At 49.6% G+C, this 16,626-nt stretch overlaps 1 protein-coding gene across 8 annotated transcripts in view; it reads right to left on the bottom strand.

Moving 5' to 3' along the window:
- The window catches only part of ANKRD6 (ankyrin repeat domain 6), a 129,396-nt gene that overhangs the window by 13,340 nt on the left and 99,430 nt on the right, over nucleotides 1–16,626 (bottom strand). For 5 of the 8 annotated variants that reach the window (XM_084890434.1, XM_084890437.1, XM_084890433.1 and 2 more), the window contains 6 exons: nucleotides 13,207–13,305; nucleotides 12,441–12,539; nucleotides 8,279–8,377; nucleotides 6,689–6,787; nucleotides 4,390–4,488; nucleotides 3,106–3,183 (listed from right to left, as the gene is read on the bottom strand). In XM_084890434.1, the coding sequence (XP_084746560.1) occupies nucleotides 3,106–3,183; nucleotides 4,390–4,488; nucleotides 6,689–6,787; nucleotides 8,279–8,377; nucleotides 12,441–12,539; nucleotides 13,207–13,305 (573 nt within the window). The remainder of the gene's footprint in view (nucleotides 1–3,105; nucleotides 3,184–4,389; nucleotides 4,489–6,688; nucleotides 6,788–8,278; nucleotides 8,378–12,440; nucleotides 12,540–13,206; nucleotides 13,306–16,626) is intronic. The other 3 variants (XM_084890435.1, XM_084890438.1, XM_084890439.1) reach the window with 3 other exon arrangements.

Genomic DNA, 16,626 nt, shown 5'->3' with positions numbered 1-16,626 from the left:
GTTGTCTTATATAAGCAGACAAGGGCTCTCTGACGTTCCCCAAAGTATTTTTCATCTGTTTCAGACTTTCTTCTCCTGTTCATCATGTTCAAGTGACACCCTTACAACAAAAAGAAACTTTATGGGCAGTGGGTATCACATAAAGGGAAAACCCCTGACAATATCAGATAAACCTGATTTTTAAACCTTCTTCTCATCGCCAGAGCCAGCAGTTCTGAAAGCTTAGTGTCCCTGAGATGAAGAGTCTAATATGAAGATGATGTGGGCCCTTTTCATTCTCGCTCTCTCCCGAGTGCACGGGGGCACTCACCAGGGGCTGCAGACGTGGGAATGCGACATTCAGCGGGCAGAAATCAGTGAACCCTGCTACCTCTACTAGTAAGATGGACAGTAGGAGATCTGCACAAATGAAGACAAGGCTGCTCTTCTCAATCTTTGTTCTGAAAGATACTTTTTTCCCCACAAGATAATGCTATTTCTATGGACACAAAATGGATTTCTAATTTGTAAATATAAACACCTTTATTATTTCTCAAGTTTAATTAGAATTATGGTAACCACTGATGAATAAAATTCACATAAACAAAGCTCCTTGTCACCTCCAAAATATTTTAAAAGGGTCCTTAAACCAAAAGTTGGAGAACCACTGTCCTGAGCCTTTTCCAAAGCTAAGTTTAGACTTATTAAAAGTCGAGTCTGATAAAAGGAAGTGACTCATTTATGAACACTTACAACAGGATACAGTACCAGGTTCTGCCTGAAGTTCACTCTCAGAAGCACTATTGAACCATTTCAATCAAAAATGAGAAGTGACACTCAGAGGTCACCCAAGCTAAAAATAACCCCAGAAAAATTCCTTCCATAGACCATGTTACCAGCCAGTGAACAATCATATAACCACCAAATGAAGCATCATCGATCTTTCCCAATTCACAGAAATCAACGAATATTGCTCTAAAGCCTTGGAAAGAAACATCCTTGGTTCTGCTATGAACCATCAAAATCCACGGCCGACTAAGGCACCAAGGCAAAGGGATTTCTTATTTCAGACAAAACAAACAGTGAGGCTATTTCTGTAGCAACAGAACAGCAGGCATATAATTTTATGCGTATTCCAAAGTTCCTTCTTTGTGTTGAGAATAGGGTTTAGCATGTACAATTATATAAAATAAACATTCATAAAATGTCATCCTATTTGCTATTCAATGTGGGCGTGGAAAAACTTGCTTAAGTCATTTTTTTTCTTTGGTTTGTTTTTTAAAAATATATTTTTATTGATTTCAGAGAGGAAAGGATAGAGAGAGGGAGAGGGAGAAACATCAACGATGAGAGAGAAACATTGATTGGCTGCCTCCTGCACGCCTCACACTGGGGATCGAGCCCACAACCCAGGCATGTGCCCTGACCGTGAATCAAACCGTGACCTTCTGGTTCATAGGACAACACTCAACCACGGAGCCATGCTGGCTGGGCATGTGAGTCGTTTTTAAATGGAAACACTAAAGGAGAACTGCACAGGAAAACTGTCTGTGCTAACGCTTCCTGTGAAGAGCAGGTGGGTCATAGGCCCACCAGTCTCTGTGTGCCTGGGATCATCCACCCACAATCCTTGATGAGCCTCAGGTGGCTGAGCACTCGCTGGCTGCCCACCAAATTGCCAAACACAGAAATGCAGATAATTGTGATGAATTCTGATACTTAATGTAGCACCTCATGCTTCTTAGTCAGTGGAATCAATCCGGGGTTCATGAACTGATTCCACTGACAAGTTCTTTGTAAATAACTAGAGAGAAGTGGAGCCTTTTCCCAGGAAGCACTGACTTGCACCTGCCAGGGGCTCCGTGCACTTCCAGGGACCACTGAGAAGGACCAGCTCCATGCACAAGAGGGTGATCAACGTTGCAAAAGACAAAAATATTATCCACGTCCAGAAACTGCTTCTAATGTTTTTAAAACTTAAATGCAACAAGGGCCGTGCAGAACCCTGGGCTGGCTGGGGTTGAGCCACGATGCAGCAGGCTGGAGTCCAGGTCCTCCTCGGCTCCCAGACACTTATCTTCTTGCCACAGTAGTCAGAATGAGGCGGAAAGCAAACCAGTGTTTACTATACGGTAACACAGAATAGCTCCAATTGGGAAATAACCTAAGTTAAGGAAATGGTTTAACAAAATATAGACCGCAATAAAAAAACAATACTGTGCCTCCATTAAGATGAGTAAGTGTGATGACTGCAGAGCATTTTCCCATTACAGTTAGAATAAAGGGCACACTAGAAAAAGTGCATACATTGTAGGCACAATTATGTAAAAATTACGTGTCCGTGCAAGGTGATAGGAAGAAACAAACGTTAATTCGGGGTGCTGAAATTATGACTAGCTTATAAATTATCACTATAAGTTGTCTTTATCACTTAGATCATTTCAACCTCAACTCAAATGACATGTCATCTTTTTTTTTTTTTTTTTAATTTACTGGTTACCAAAATGCCACTCTTCAATAAAAAGGAAAGAAAATGATTCCGTACTTAACTGCCTCCATTTACCGCTTTGTCTGCTCAGAATGGGCCCCTCCTCCCACGTCTCTGTAGAAACAGCCCCGGACCACATGGTCCAATGGAAGTGGCCATCTTCTTACTACCCTGTTTCCCCGAAAATAAGACAGTGTCTTATATTAATTTTTTCTCCCAAAGTTGCACTAGGTCTTATTTTCAGGGGATGTTTTATCTTTCCATGTGCTAGGTCTTATTTTTGGGGAAACACGGTAGAAAAGCCCCTGCTATACTTGCTGGGGGCACTTGCCCCAAGCTCTTGGCGATGTTTTAAACTGGAGCTTTTTCCTGGCCGAGTCCCCGGGGAGTTATAATCCAGGAAGCTGGTGGTGACAAAACCATGCCCATCCACGAAGAACAGCCTGCTGGGCCGAAGTCCTGGTGCTGGTCCTCCTGGAGGCCCACTGGGGTCCCCGAGCTTCCCACTGCCTGGTGAGTAAGCCCACGGGTTCCCTGTGTAAGCCAGTTTGAACTGGCTTCAGTACATTGCAACCAGAGGCTCCCAGTGACTCTATAGCTCCACATAATCCATAAGCAGAAAATGCATCCAGTCCTACCTGAGGAGCTTTAGTGAGGAGAAGAGCAACTTCCGGGTTATTGTGGTCGCGGGCAGCCTCCAGCGGGGTCTGGCCTGCCTGAGGAAGGGCACAGGGAGGACAAGTGAGCACTGGCCACCAACCCAGCACACACATAGCCCATTTGGGACAGAAAACCTGCACTCAGTCACACCAGCACCCGAAACACACAGAGACGTGGCCCTGTTCTGAGCCTCCTCCCAACAAGGGAACCGAGTTCCACCTGCAGCCACAGCAGGAGAGGGTCAGGGCTGACCGAATGGGCAGTCAGTGCTCCAGGAGGCAAAGGTCAGGGGCCCTGCCCGCCTCGGAATGCTTTCTGGAAGGTGAAAAGCAGACAGGGCCCAGGGGGAAGATTTCAGTTGAGGAAATGCCAAGGATCACAAAATCCAGCCAAGCAGTGACATTTCCCTGGAGACCAGGAAAGAAGACACCTGGGCGGGCAGGCGAGGGCCCAGCCAGAGTCTCAGGAACTGGATCGTGAAAACGAATGAGGAAGCTCTGGCCATAAAGGAGGCTCGGGGAGGCAAGGGGGGTAAGCCAAACACCAAGAGTTGAAAACAGTGGGATTCCAAGCATGGGGAAGGTGTTCTAGGCATCACGGGAGAGGTGCCATAAGGTACGACCCACAGGTACGAGAACCGTGAGGGGGAAGGGGAAACTACCCACAGGAGCCTTCACCCGCTTCCCTCCCACACACACACTTGACTTCCAGACACTCACACAACTGCTCTGGCCCCTCGAGTCTGACTCAAGAGGGCACAGACCACAGAGCAGCCTGGAACACAGGCACCTGAGCTGGAGAGAGGGAGAAGAGGGTGGCAGAGGAAGAGCGGAGGGAGAGAGATACTGAGAGAGAAAGGAGGAGCGAGATAAGGCAATCTGGAGAAAAAGGAGCTAGAAGTTGTCAGGATGGCTAATCTGATGACCATAGGGCCATGTTCTTGAGGACCACGCCTGGAAACAGTTAACTTCTCTTCCCTTAGACATCCCTGGCCTCTTCACACCAGGGTGTGCACACGTCAGCCAGGAGTCTAAAGATGAGTCCCCAGGGCTCGTCAGCTCGTGGGGCAGCTAAGCTCCAGCGTCTCCCAAGTCCACCCGAGGGCCCCAGGGGTTACGGCCTTTAGAACCCTACATCCTTCCAGAGCGAAGCCGGCGAGGCTATGCGCCCTCGGAGCCTGTAGGAGGTGAGGGAGCACCAACATGCCCACCCTGCAGAGGGGCGGGAAGGGCTATGGAAACCACTGCGGCAACTCGACTTACGTTATTAACAACGGTCACGTCTGCTCCAGCTTCCAGTAAGATTTTAACCACCTTCTTGTGATTCAGGGAAGCAGCAACGTGAAGGGCTGTGTCTCCGGCCTGCAACCAATCAGAAGAAAGTCTGCTGAGCCCCATCTGGTCACGGCCCACCACCCTCCAGCTCTTCATCCCATGCCCTGCGGGTGGCTTTTCAAAGTCAACCTAAGATTTGCCTGAGAAGGGGGCCCTGTGCTCAAGTGCTAATGTGGTTCTCTCTAAAGTTGGTGGAACTAAATGAGCTTGGCACAGTTATCACATTCTTTTCTGACTGGAGATGCCAGAAATCGCAGGTAAAGTAATGCTGGGCTGGGCTGGGCTGTTGAGAATGGTCAGACCTGGATCCTCCACAGAGGCAGATGGCAGGCAGCTGGGGGGGGCGGGCGGCCACCCGGAGCTCTGGGCCATGCCCCACTGCCCCGCAGGGAGAGCGCAGAGACCCTTGGTTTCTGAGTGCTGGAGTGAGGACGTGCGGGGCCGCTGGGAATCACTTGCAGGCTCACGGTGTCCTTTGCCGAGAACCCATGTTCACGGAACACCAGCTGTTTCCAACTTCTCACCACATAGCCAGTAGGCTCATATTTTCTTTACAAAAGAAAAAAATGTTTTCAGACAATCAACTATGAAAGGAGGATTTGGACAAATGCAGCGTGGTGAGTCATTTCCAAATGCAGATGCTGGTTTTTTGTTTTGTTTTGTTTTGTTTTGTCTTGACTCCAGACAGAATAATATAAATAAGCCAGTTAAATGTGGGAGAAGTAGAATACTTCATTCTCCACCATCAGGTGGTCAGGGAAAGCACTCTAATACTTGTCTCCTGACAGCATGAAGATCCCGTCATCCCTGTGGCCTTCCTCCCCGTGCGTGCCTGGGGATTGTCTCACTGCTGAGTCACTGGGCTGTGTGCTGGGGTGGGGAGGTGTGTGCTAGGGGCGGGGAGGTGTGTGCTGGGGGTGGGGAGGTGTGTGCTAGGGGTGGGGAGCTGTGTGCTGGGAACGGGGGGAGGAGGGTGGGGAGCTGTGTGGCAGAGGTTTCCAATCTTGGCTGCACACTGGAATCAGGTGGGAAGCTTTAGAAACTACTGATGCCTGGTCCCACCCCAGACATCCTGGGAAAGGTCTGGAGGGGGTGGAGGGGTGGGCATGGTGATTGTTAAAGCTCCCAGGTGATGGAAACATGCACCACGCTGAAGAAGCTCTGGTTAGTGGGGGCTGGGTGGGGTAATCTGATGAACCAGAATCCCCTGGGAGGCTGTAGAATGACGATGTGGCTACTGAGCTAGGTCAGTGGTCTCAATCCTATCTGCACGCTCAGGCCAGGAGCTCTTTAAAAATCTCATTACCCGGCCGAAACCGGTTTGGCTCAGTGGTAGAGCGTTGGTCTGCGGACTGAAAGGTCCTGGGTTCGATTCCAGTCAAGGGCATGTACGTTGGCTGCGGGCACATCCCCAGTAGGGGATGTGCAGGAGGTGGCTGGTGGATGTTTCTCTCTCATCGACGTTTCTGGCTCTCTGTCTCTCTCCCTTCCTCTCTGTAAAAAAAATATAAAATATATATTTTTTTAAAAATCTCATTACCCGGATATTCTGGACATTTAAGCTGGGGTGGAATTCAGCATTGGTATTTTTAATTCCTGTTGATTCTTATGCGCAGCCAGGGTTAGAAACCACCAAAACTGGGTGTATTTAATCTGAATAGCCATCTGTGTTTTACATTTCAGATGTATGTACCCAAACTCAGAAAAGCCAAGCAATGCATCACTCAGGTATCAATAAATATCAGGACAACGCTTTTTTTAAAAAAAAAATCTAAAGAACTACTGAAAGTCAAGCACATTTCTGCGCACACTGCAATAATCACAGCTTTATTTCAAAACCCCCCTTGTGTGGCACAGAGATAGGTCATGTGCCCAATTTCACAGGAAACAGCAACTCCATCCACTCAATCAAGTGGCAGAGCAAGGCACAGCTGCCTTTCCCTTGCTTGTTGACTAAGCCACATTCTTGCCAGTTTCCTTTGTAAAATCACATTAAAAACAGAACCCTCCCCACCCGCACCAGGATCTCCAGGAGATGTTCATATGCAAATGTGGTGGAGTGCACTGGGATGGTAAGGAGGCAGATCCACCAGGACCACCAGCACTGGCGGAGTCCCAGGCAGGGAGAGGCTCCCAGCAGCCTCTGCGCCCGTCTGGGCTCCTACACCCGTCCGTTAGCCTTGTGGGAAGGGGGCGGGGCAGCCATGGGGCGGGCACATGCACTGACCTGGTTCTGTTCATGGACAGAACAGAAAGCACTGAGGAGGAGCTTAATGATGGACAAGTGATTATAGCGCGCGGCAACGTGCAAACAGGTGTCGCCTGCCTGCGGACAGAAATCACACTCTGAGCACAGTCGGAGCGGTTACAAAACAAGACAAAGTAAAAAGGGAAGAGCATTCAAAAGCTGGCAGACTAGCATATGTTCTTTAGAGGGCGTTGGCCTGCGTGATGAGCGTCTCTTTCGCCCACGGATGCTCCCCTCGGGGGCTCCCAGCCCTTCGCTGCTGTCTGCAGCCCCGCTGATCTTGTCTGCTTTCAGGTTTGACCCTGGATGCATGCTCCCCGGGAGACCTCCTCAACAGCCAAGGCAGGATCTGCTCACCCAGCTGCTGGTAAGAATCCACTGACCCCACCCTTTCCTGCAACCCAGACTCAGGAGTGCCCGGGATGAAGACCATGAGCCTTCCCCTTCATAGATCTGTCATGGCCCTAACGACAGGGCAGCAGGGCAGGTGGCAGGGTTGTAAGATCACACGTGTTCTAAAACATTCAAGGGCCATTCTGTTTTAGTCGGACCCCAATATCCCACCTGGAGCAGCAGTCCGGGGAGCTGACCCAGGGCATAAAGAGGGGAGTCAGACAGACTCGGGGTCAGGGCTTTTCTTAGCGGTCACAGGCCAAACTGCCCCCAAAGACAACAAAACTGGAGACAAAGCCATGACCTGACATGTCTAACCCAGGCCTTCTCCTGACATTTCCGACCCAGTGCTGTCTAGGGAAACTTTCTCCCCAGATGAAGAAGGAGCCGAGTCTAAAGCTGAAATGCAGGGCGTCTGAGAATCCCCTTAGAGGAGTCTGCCCCAGCTAAGGCCATTTCTTAAAGAGATGCCGCAGTCAGGTTCCCCATCACGTGGCCGGGGCCTGGGACTCAGAAAGGAGAGGCAGCTCCTTGTGGAGAGAGGGACACCACGTGACCTCTCAGGTCGGCGTACTCTCAGACTCCTGACCACCAGCTCATCCCAGGAAACTCCCCTGCACACATCTTTCAGTATTTGCTACCAGTACACACTGTGGGCAGAGACCTTCTTAAGACACGTAGCGGTTCCCTAGATCCATTCACCAGCACACACTATGGAAATGATAAAACAAATCGAGGTTGAGGAGTGAGATGAAAAGGATGGGGGGGAAAAAGCACTGTTCCCAAGTCTCTTGATCCCTCCTCTCACGCTCCTAAATGACCCTTTAAGGCAGGGGTCCTCAAACTTTTTAAAGTGGGGGCCAGATCACGGTCCCTCAGAGAGCTGGAGGGCCGGACTATATGAACTACTAATTCCTACTGTAACACCTCGGCTGCGCTCACTGCCCAAAAAACCTGGCGGGCCGGATCAGACTCCTCTGCGGGCCGCATGTGGCCTGCGGCCGTAGTTTGAAGACCCCTGCTTTAAGGAAATTACCAAGCAGATAAATACTTTATAGAAAGTCCCCGAATGCTTTTTGTTTTTATTTGCTAGATGTTAACACTCAGGTATGTGTTCAGGGTTATTTTCTAAGAGGACACGAGAGCGTATGACAGAAGCCGGCGTTGTTCACCCACGTTATTTTTGAGGTCGGCGCGGGACCCGCCCAGCAGGAGGACACGCGTGCTCTGGGCGTGGCTGTTCTGGCAGGCCAGGTGCAGGGCCGTGTTCCCCGCCTTGGAGAGAGGCAAGAGAAGGGAGGACACGTTAGCAACTCGGCGCTCTGCAGCCCCACCCGGGGCAGACCGTACAGAGGGCAATACAGAAGCAAAGTCAAAGCTCACATCCGCTGCTTCCTCACAGGCAGACCCAGCAGGGGCTTCAGGGGCAAGAGCATTTAATTAGGGATCCAAACAGGCAGGGAGTCACCTCCGTCATAAAACTTGGTCCACGGCTTGGCTCTGCCACGCACAGGTTGGCAGGCACCGGTCAAGGCTCTGCTCCTCTCAGCCTTGAACTCCTTACCTGTAAAATGCAGCGTGACCCTGGGATGCTGAGGCTGTGAGGATGGACTCGAGTGCCCGGGAGGGGATTTCCTTAATGGCAAAAAGCTGTGCACATGCCTCTGATATGCCCCTTTTAGAGAAGACTGCAACACGGATAAAAGCTGTGGCTGCACCACTATCAGTGAAGTCAGAGAGGGCAAAACAGGCCACCTCCTACGTGCATGTAGGCTAAAGGAACCTAAGATTATACTGTAGCCTTTTAACAAATCGTCCATTCTCATATTTTTCTTGAAACAAAATTCGAACTAAGAAAAAGATCCCCACAAATGCACTTGTCACTTAGCACATAGATAGGGACCCTCTACCATCAACATGTCACATCACAAGGACAGCCAGGTCCGAATAATGCCCACAGCAACCTTGTAGAGAGAACTCACAAGCAGAACTCTGAGAGACTGTGGGGGAAGGGCCTGTAAAGCTGCTGCTCCCCCCTAGACAAGGAACCAAGGAAGCTGGCAGCGTGAGGAGAGCTTTGGGGTCGGTCTGAGCGTGAGGAGAGCTTTGGGGTCGGTCTGAGCGTGAGGAGAGCTTTGGGGTCGGTCTGAGCGTGAGGAGAGTTTTGGGGTCGGTCTGAGCGAGCCTTGGAGCTCTCAGCGGGTGAAAGACAGTGTTTGTCCGGCCGAGCTTACAAGCCGGGTCGGGACTGCAGCTGAGTGAGCTCCAAGCTATTACCCTGCCTGTGGATGGCTCTCCCCTCACCTAGTTCACTCTCTCTGGACCACAGTGCACTGTCTGCCCATACTCAACAATGTTATTTCCTCACTTTTGGAAAAGAGAAAGGAGTTATTAAAAATAAATTTAAAAAATAGAGGAAACCTGTCTGCTTCCAGTTCACTTACCTCCCTTCTCCTAACCTTCCCTCTAACCGGCCAGGAAGGACTTTCTTCCTCACGGTGCCTCCAGGAAACCGGAGGCATGAAAGCCTGAGGGTTTGGTGAGCGCAGTGGCTTTCTGCCCATACGAATCACCTGGGCAGCCTGCAAAATGCTGCCCAGCTGCAGCCCTGCGAGGGACTCTGGCTTGCTCAGCCTGGGGGCGGAGCCTGGCTGCTCAGGTGTTAGCACTGAGCGCCAAGCATTCTGGGAAACCCCTCAGGCCAGGGCAAATGGGGACAGCTGGTCACCCAAGCCGCCATCAGGCTACATTCATTTTTTAAAATTTTTTGTGGTTGTTTCTCTCCTCCCCCCCCACTTTTTTGTTTTGTTTTGTTTTGTTTTGTTTAAGGTTTCCCAGGAGAGTTTAAAGTGCAGCCAGAAAGAGAAACATTGCAGGCTTAGGTCTCACACACAAAGGCTCTGCCCGCATTTTAAATACACCATTTCACGTGAAGGGGCTCAGTGCTTGGCTTGCCATGATTCCCATCGCCCACATAGCTTGTCTCAACGTCACTGGCTTCCTGAGAGTCATTAAATGTGTTGAACAAATGAGTGAAATAAAAGAATCTGATGGTGCTAGAAATATATCATGCCAATATTTATTTTGCCAGTAAGAAGATATCAATTATGCTGAAAAGCATTTGGTTCAAGAAAATGAAAAACCATGGGTAAGCAAAAACAAAATATGGTACATTCGTGTAATGGAATGTTACTCAGCAATCGAAACCAATGAACTAATCACCCACGTAGAGTCTTGAAAACATTACACTAAGTGAAAAAAGCCAGACACAAAGGCTGTGTCTCATGATTCCATTTAGATCGCCTTCTGGGAAAGGCAAGCAAATTGATGGTAGCCAGGGCCTGGGAGGGGGTGGGTGAGTGGATCACTAAAGGGCACAGGGGAACTTTTTGAGGGCGATTCTTGATGGTGGTGGTGGTTACCCAACTGTATACATTTATCCAAATTCACAGGACAGTATACATAAGAAAGATGAACTTTACTGTATATGAATTATACCGCAAAACCTACTATTTAAAAACGGGATCTGGGCAGACATACTGACAGACATTTTAAAGCACAGATAACCACTCTAAAGCACAGATAATCCCCCCACCTCCACCCCCCAAAAGCCAGGGCTGCTAAGCTCACCGAGTAAGAAGCACACTTCTTACGCAATGGAATGTGATTTTGTCGTTAAAAAGAAAAATCCTGGCGTTTGTGACAACGTGGATAAACTAGAGGACTTTATGCTAAGTAAAACGGGCCAGGCGGGAAAAGACACATACTGCATGGTATCCCTCTGTGCGGAATTTAAAAAAGAAAACGTCGAACTCCGAGGAACCAAGAGTAGAAAAGCGGTGGCCAGGAGCAGGGGGAATAGGATGACATTAGTAAAAAGGAACAAACCTTTAGTTCTAAGGTAAACGAGGTCTGAGGGTCTCACGTACAGCATGGTGACTGTAACTGATAACACTGCATTGTGTAACTGGAATTTACTCAAAGTAGAATCTAAGTGTTCCCACCAAATAAACAAACAAATGTAAACATGTGGAGTGACGGATGTGTTAATACACCTGTGGGAGGAGTCCCTCCACAAAGTATACACTTTAAATATGTGGAGGTTTACTTGTCCGTCATACCTCAATAAAGCTGGCGGTGGGTGGGGAGAGAAGAAAGAGCCTCCCCAGAGCTTTCCCCAGAGGCCATGGCTGGTGTAGAACGTACAAGCCCCTCTTTTGGAACGGCCCCTCGCCTGTGCTTCCACCGTCTCTGCTGTGTTGCCTGGAGCGAGACCTCTCAGCTTCCCCCAAAAGCTAGGACACGAGGCAGTGGGCAGAGCAGACAGACCCCGGCTAGGCTGCGGCCCCAACAGACTCACAAAGGAATCGTATGTTTCAGTCTCGGATGTACTGGCTCCCCCTTACGCTTCCTTACCCATGAGCTGGAAACCGCCTACTTCTCAGAGCTGGTATAAACTCACCAACTCACGTTTCAGACCCTGGACCTGTTCGGGGAAAGGAGCGGCCACCTGCCTGCCGGGCAGGGAGCCGGGCGTTACTGGAGATATGAGGGGGCATGGCTTGCTGCTTTCCCCCAAGCTTTTGACCCAAGAGGGAACCATGAAAAACATGTAACCAGGAATGACAGCACAGAGTGTGTGCAGTGCCCAGGGATGGCTGCAGGAAACAGCCCCGTGACCTTCCTTTGGGGGTGGGGAACCCGGCCTGGGGAAGGGGTGGGGGTAACAGGCAGAAACAGGAGCAGGCCACCCCGATGGACATGGGCCACCAGAGGGGACAGTGAGCCAAGCTGAGCACACAGGAGGCACATGCGGGAAAGGCACAGGAAGAGGCTCCAGACGTGAGCGGAGGCCACCCTGGGGGAGGCCCGAGACAGCGTCCGGCCGCGGGGCTTTCCCCCAGGGTTTCCGGGCGGCAGGCAGCAGGGACCAGGCCAGCTGATGAGGCTGCTGGGAGTCCTCTGAAATCCAGGGACACATCAGCCATGGGCACAGAAGGAGGGATGGAGTGAAAACGGGGAGACGTGGAGAGTGACGGGAGAGGGGGCAGAGGAAAAGAGGATGGAGCAAGCTGTGGTCCTTTCCTGCCTCCATGAGGACAACCACAGGCGGATAAACCAGTGGCAAAGCAGTGAGAGCCAGGGGGGTTCAAAGGAGGCCAAAGGCCCCAGGGGTCCTCTCGCTCACCAGGCAGACTCTGCTCCCCAGGGCCTTCAGGCTGCCACTTCCCTGCAGGCTCCCCGCTCCCGGTCTGAGCTCAGAGCGCGCTCTGCTCTGGGAGGAGGAGCCAGAGCCAGCCTCACCTGTGAGTGAGGCCTAGCACCTGCCGAGCCTCACCTTGTTCTTGGCGAGCACGTTGGCTCCTGCTTTAACGAGCAGCTTGACTGACTGGCTGAACCCGTGCCAGGATGCTTCGTGCAGGGCCGTGTTCCCGTCCTGAGGAACACACACAGAGAGAGAGAGAGAGAGAGAGAGAGAGAGAGAGAGAGAGAGAGAGAGAGAGAGAGTTAGTTACCACGGCCTTATTTGCCTCGATAAAGTCAGTGCATCAGAGTGAGTTTTCAGGGCACCCCCCAGGCCTCTCCATGGGGGTTTCTCATCTGCATCCCCATTTAGGCCTCCACATGCCATCACTTCTAGACTTTTTTTTTTTTTTTGGGGGGGGGGGTACCATTTACGGTTATGTGGTTGCCACTGCTGCCATAGAACAAGGGAAAGATTTTTTTAAAAAATTAGCCTTGGCCAATGTTGCTCAGTTGGTTGGGCATCGTCCCGAGCACCAAAAGGTTGTTGGTCTGGTTCCTGGTCAGGACACAGGCTCCGGTTGCTGCCTTGATCCCTGGTGTGGGGTGGCAGCCAATTGATGTTTTGCTCTCACATTGATGTTTCTCTCTCTCCCCCTCTCCCTTCCTCTCTCCCTAAAAATCAATTTAAAAAATTTTTTTTAAATACTGACAAATTAAATTTTTTTTTTTAATTTACTAGAATAGCAGATATTCTAAGTACACTTGGTCTGGTTTCATCACATTAAATCACGAGCGATGAGACTCAGGGATGATAACATCTTGCATGTGGGCCCTCAGACTGGCACGCCCCACTTCACCTTGTCTTGTCGGTCCAGGGCACAGCCCTCCTGGGTGAGCGCCGAGATGACCTCAGTGTTCCCCACCACGGCCGCACGGTGCAAGGCGGTCTGATCCCCCTGCAGGATGACAAGGAGGCAGGAACAGGGGTCAGCTCTCCCAGCCCCCCCCTCCCCTCCCTCTGACACCGGGCACCGCCCACGCAAAGCAAACTGGTTACCACCAAGGGCAAGGTGGGCTTTGCAGTCCGGTTAGTAGACAACACAGCAGGCGGAGCAGTTTTATTCAGTGGGAACATTAAGCCAACCGCAGAACAGCCTTTGGCTGCAGAGCGAACCTCAGAGTGAAGGCCAGGCCCTCACCTGCCGTCAGGGTGTGCCAGTGCTCAGCTGGGCTGCAGCCGTCACACCGGTGAAGCGTGGGTCTGAGAGCAGGGCTGCGTGTGCTATGCCACGAGGGCAGCAATGCCGGGAGTTTTACTCCCTACTGGGTCCTCTAGCTCCCACGCTCAGAGAAATCGCCATCCTGCCATGTCAGTTGGCAGCCCTCGTGATTTGACGGTGGGTGTGTATTTGCTGACTGACTTGGACTGGCCACGAGCAATGGAGGGGTTTATGCTGTGTCATCGCAGGATTCCGGGGATGCCAAGCCGTCACTGCGCATCTCTACCAGCCTCTTCTGATCTCTCATGACAACACCCTCACTGCTGTACGCTGCATTGGACCCCCTTCTCTGTGATCTGATCCCTGAAATTGCAGACCTTCCCTTTCTCTATCAGGGCGCCAAAGGGAACTTGACTCTTTCTAATTGCAGCTGGGAAAAGGAAAGAATGCTCTTGGAGGAAAGACAGTCAGGACTATCATAAGGGAAAGTTCTAAGTGACCTGTGAGCACATCTGAGCTCTGACAAGCACTCAGCAAGTCAAGCGGAGACGAATGGAGTCCAGTCTGGGTCCAGGTTCACAGGGGAGGTGAGTGATCAGGGTGAAATGTTCCTTCCCTGGTAAAAGGAGAGGTGGCTGATGCTTCCCTTCCCTTGGTTCTGCGATCTGGTGGTAAGAGTTTTGCATAAATCAAGTTTCCTAGAGGAGAACCAGAGGGGCAATTACATACCCTGGGGGCATCCCTGGCCCTTAGCCCAAGAGAGGAAAGAGAGACGATTATTAAACAGAAAACCGGAAGATTTTTCAAAGAGGAGTGCACTGCTACCTGTCAATAACCCTAATGAATTCTGGGTCTACTTACTAAACTCCCTGGAATATAGAAACAATACACTTTAAAAGCACTTAATTGGAAAACATGTTCTGGAGATGGATGATCGTAAGGGTTGCACAACATGGTAAATGTACTTAATGCCACTGAGCTGTATGGTTAAAACGGTCAATTTTATGATATGTATCTCTTATCACAATAAAAAAGCACTTACTGCCACTTAAAATTCAAATTCACTTTCTTAACCTGTTAACCGGGGAGTTCCCTTTTTAATTACGCAACGTACAATGGGCGCATACTCTTTCACTAGGACTTGTCAGTACGTCACGCCCAGTGGACGTAATTTTATATTAATATTTTTATTTATTTATACTTACAGTAATTAAAATAAATGAAATATATATTTTTCATTTATTTATATATAAAGCACAAAGGAAAATACAAAATTACAAACAAATAGAAAAGAATACCAACAAAAAAATGGAAACATCGAATTAAAAAATGATAAATTTTACAAACAATTATAAAGATTACAAAAAATATATACCGTCCCTCTCAGGGCGCAACATATATTTCAAGGACGTATTCATATGTCCTACCCGTACCCGATATTGTTTACGTTTGACGTATTTATAGGTCCCGCTCGGTTAAAAGGTTAAGATTAAAAATCCCCTTCTCCTGCCGGGACCGGTTTGGCTTAGTGGATAGAGCGTCGGCCTGCGGACTAAAAGGTCCCAGGTTCGATTCCGGTCAAGGGCATGTACCTTGGTTGTGGGCACATCCCCAGTAGGGGGTGTGCAAGAGGCAGCTGATCGATGATTCTCTCTCATCGATGTTTCTAACTCTCTCTTCCTCTCTGTGAAAAATCAATAAAATATATTTAAAAAAAATAATAAATAAATAAAAAAATCCCCTCCTCCTTAGAAATCCATGAGAAATGACTTTTATTTTCTTCTTACTACTTTTTAATGCCTCCCAACTTTTTGTACTCAACATTTAACTTTTAGTGCCAGGAAAACCAGCTACTGGTTAAAAGTCTGGGCTGTAACGATGTATCAGTAACGGACTGTGCGGCAGAACCCTTTCTCAGTGTTCATTCGTAGACCCTGGGGGAGATTTCCACAGTGTCGGCCAGGACATCGAGCCCGGTTACCCCACTGTCCGCAGGTCCCTGCCCTCGGCACCCTACACTATTATTCCCATGATAAGTTACACGTAGACTTGGTTCTCCCCACCTTCCCAGGCCCCTTGCTCAGAAGGGACCCTGTCTTTGGGACATGCAGGCAAAAGAAGCCACGGCCAGGGGGTCAGCAGCTGCAGGTGCGACAAGCCATTTCACATCCACTTCAGAAGTCGTAAGAAGTGTTTCCAGGTGACAAGTGGTCATAGTAAAAACTGCCCATGTCTTAGCCTTTTTAAAGTTTCTATAAGAATTTCTAAAACTGCCCATTTCCCTACCAGAAAGGTGATGGATTTGCACCAAAGGGACCTCCCTACCAGAAAGGTGATGGATTTGCACCAAAGGGACCTCCAGTGCAATCTGTCAATACTCATCTGCTCTGGCACTCTGTTCTCAGTCAGAAAGGTGAGGGGGAAGCTCCCTCTTTCAGTGGAAATACTGACTTGGCCAGACTGGTCAAGGTCAGAGGCCTTTTAATATTCCCACAAACTGCAGGCACTTTAACAAACACTCCTTGGACCCATCAGAACCACCTTTCACAGGACAAAACTTAACCACTCCGCCCACCCTGTGCGTAAAGTGTTGAGAGGTAAGCCCTGGACACGGTGCATCAGCCTCTCCTGCCACACAAGTGGCCTCACAAAGGGCCTCTGCTGATTAGGGCACCATCTACCCTATGCATTGCTTTGGGCCAAATGTTTTATCGTGTTTCACAAGCTGCCACGAAATCATGAATTGAGGCAGCTTTGGAGCCAGAATGTACCATTATTTATTACTTTCTTTTAACATGAACCTACTGTGTATATCCCTCGAGATTGCTTTCCTTTGTGAAAGTCTAGCTCAATTCAAGAAGCTGAAATCTAACTTTTAGTTCAGCTCTTAGGAATCAATTTCTAGATGGATTATCAAGACTCAAAGAGATCTGCCCAGCCAGCGTGGCTCAGTGGTTGAGCATCTTCCTACGAACAAGGAGATCATGGTTCCATTCCCAGTCAGGGCACATGCCCAGGTTGTGGGCTCGATCCACATTGTGGGGCTTGCAGGAGGCA

This window comes from Pipistrellus hanaki, assembly GCF_964339955.1.
Source record: "Pipistrellus hanaki genome assembly, chromosome: 7".
In the NCBI taxonomy this organism is placed as follows: Eukaryota; Metazoa; Chordata; class Mammalia; order Chiroptera; family Vespertilionidae; genus Pipistrellus; species Pipistrellus hanaki.
This window is presented reverse-complemented; position numbering and strand designations above follow the sequence as displayed.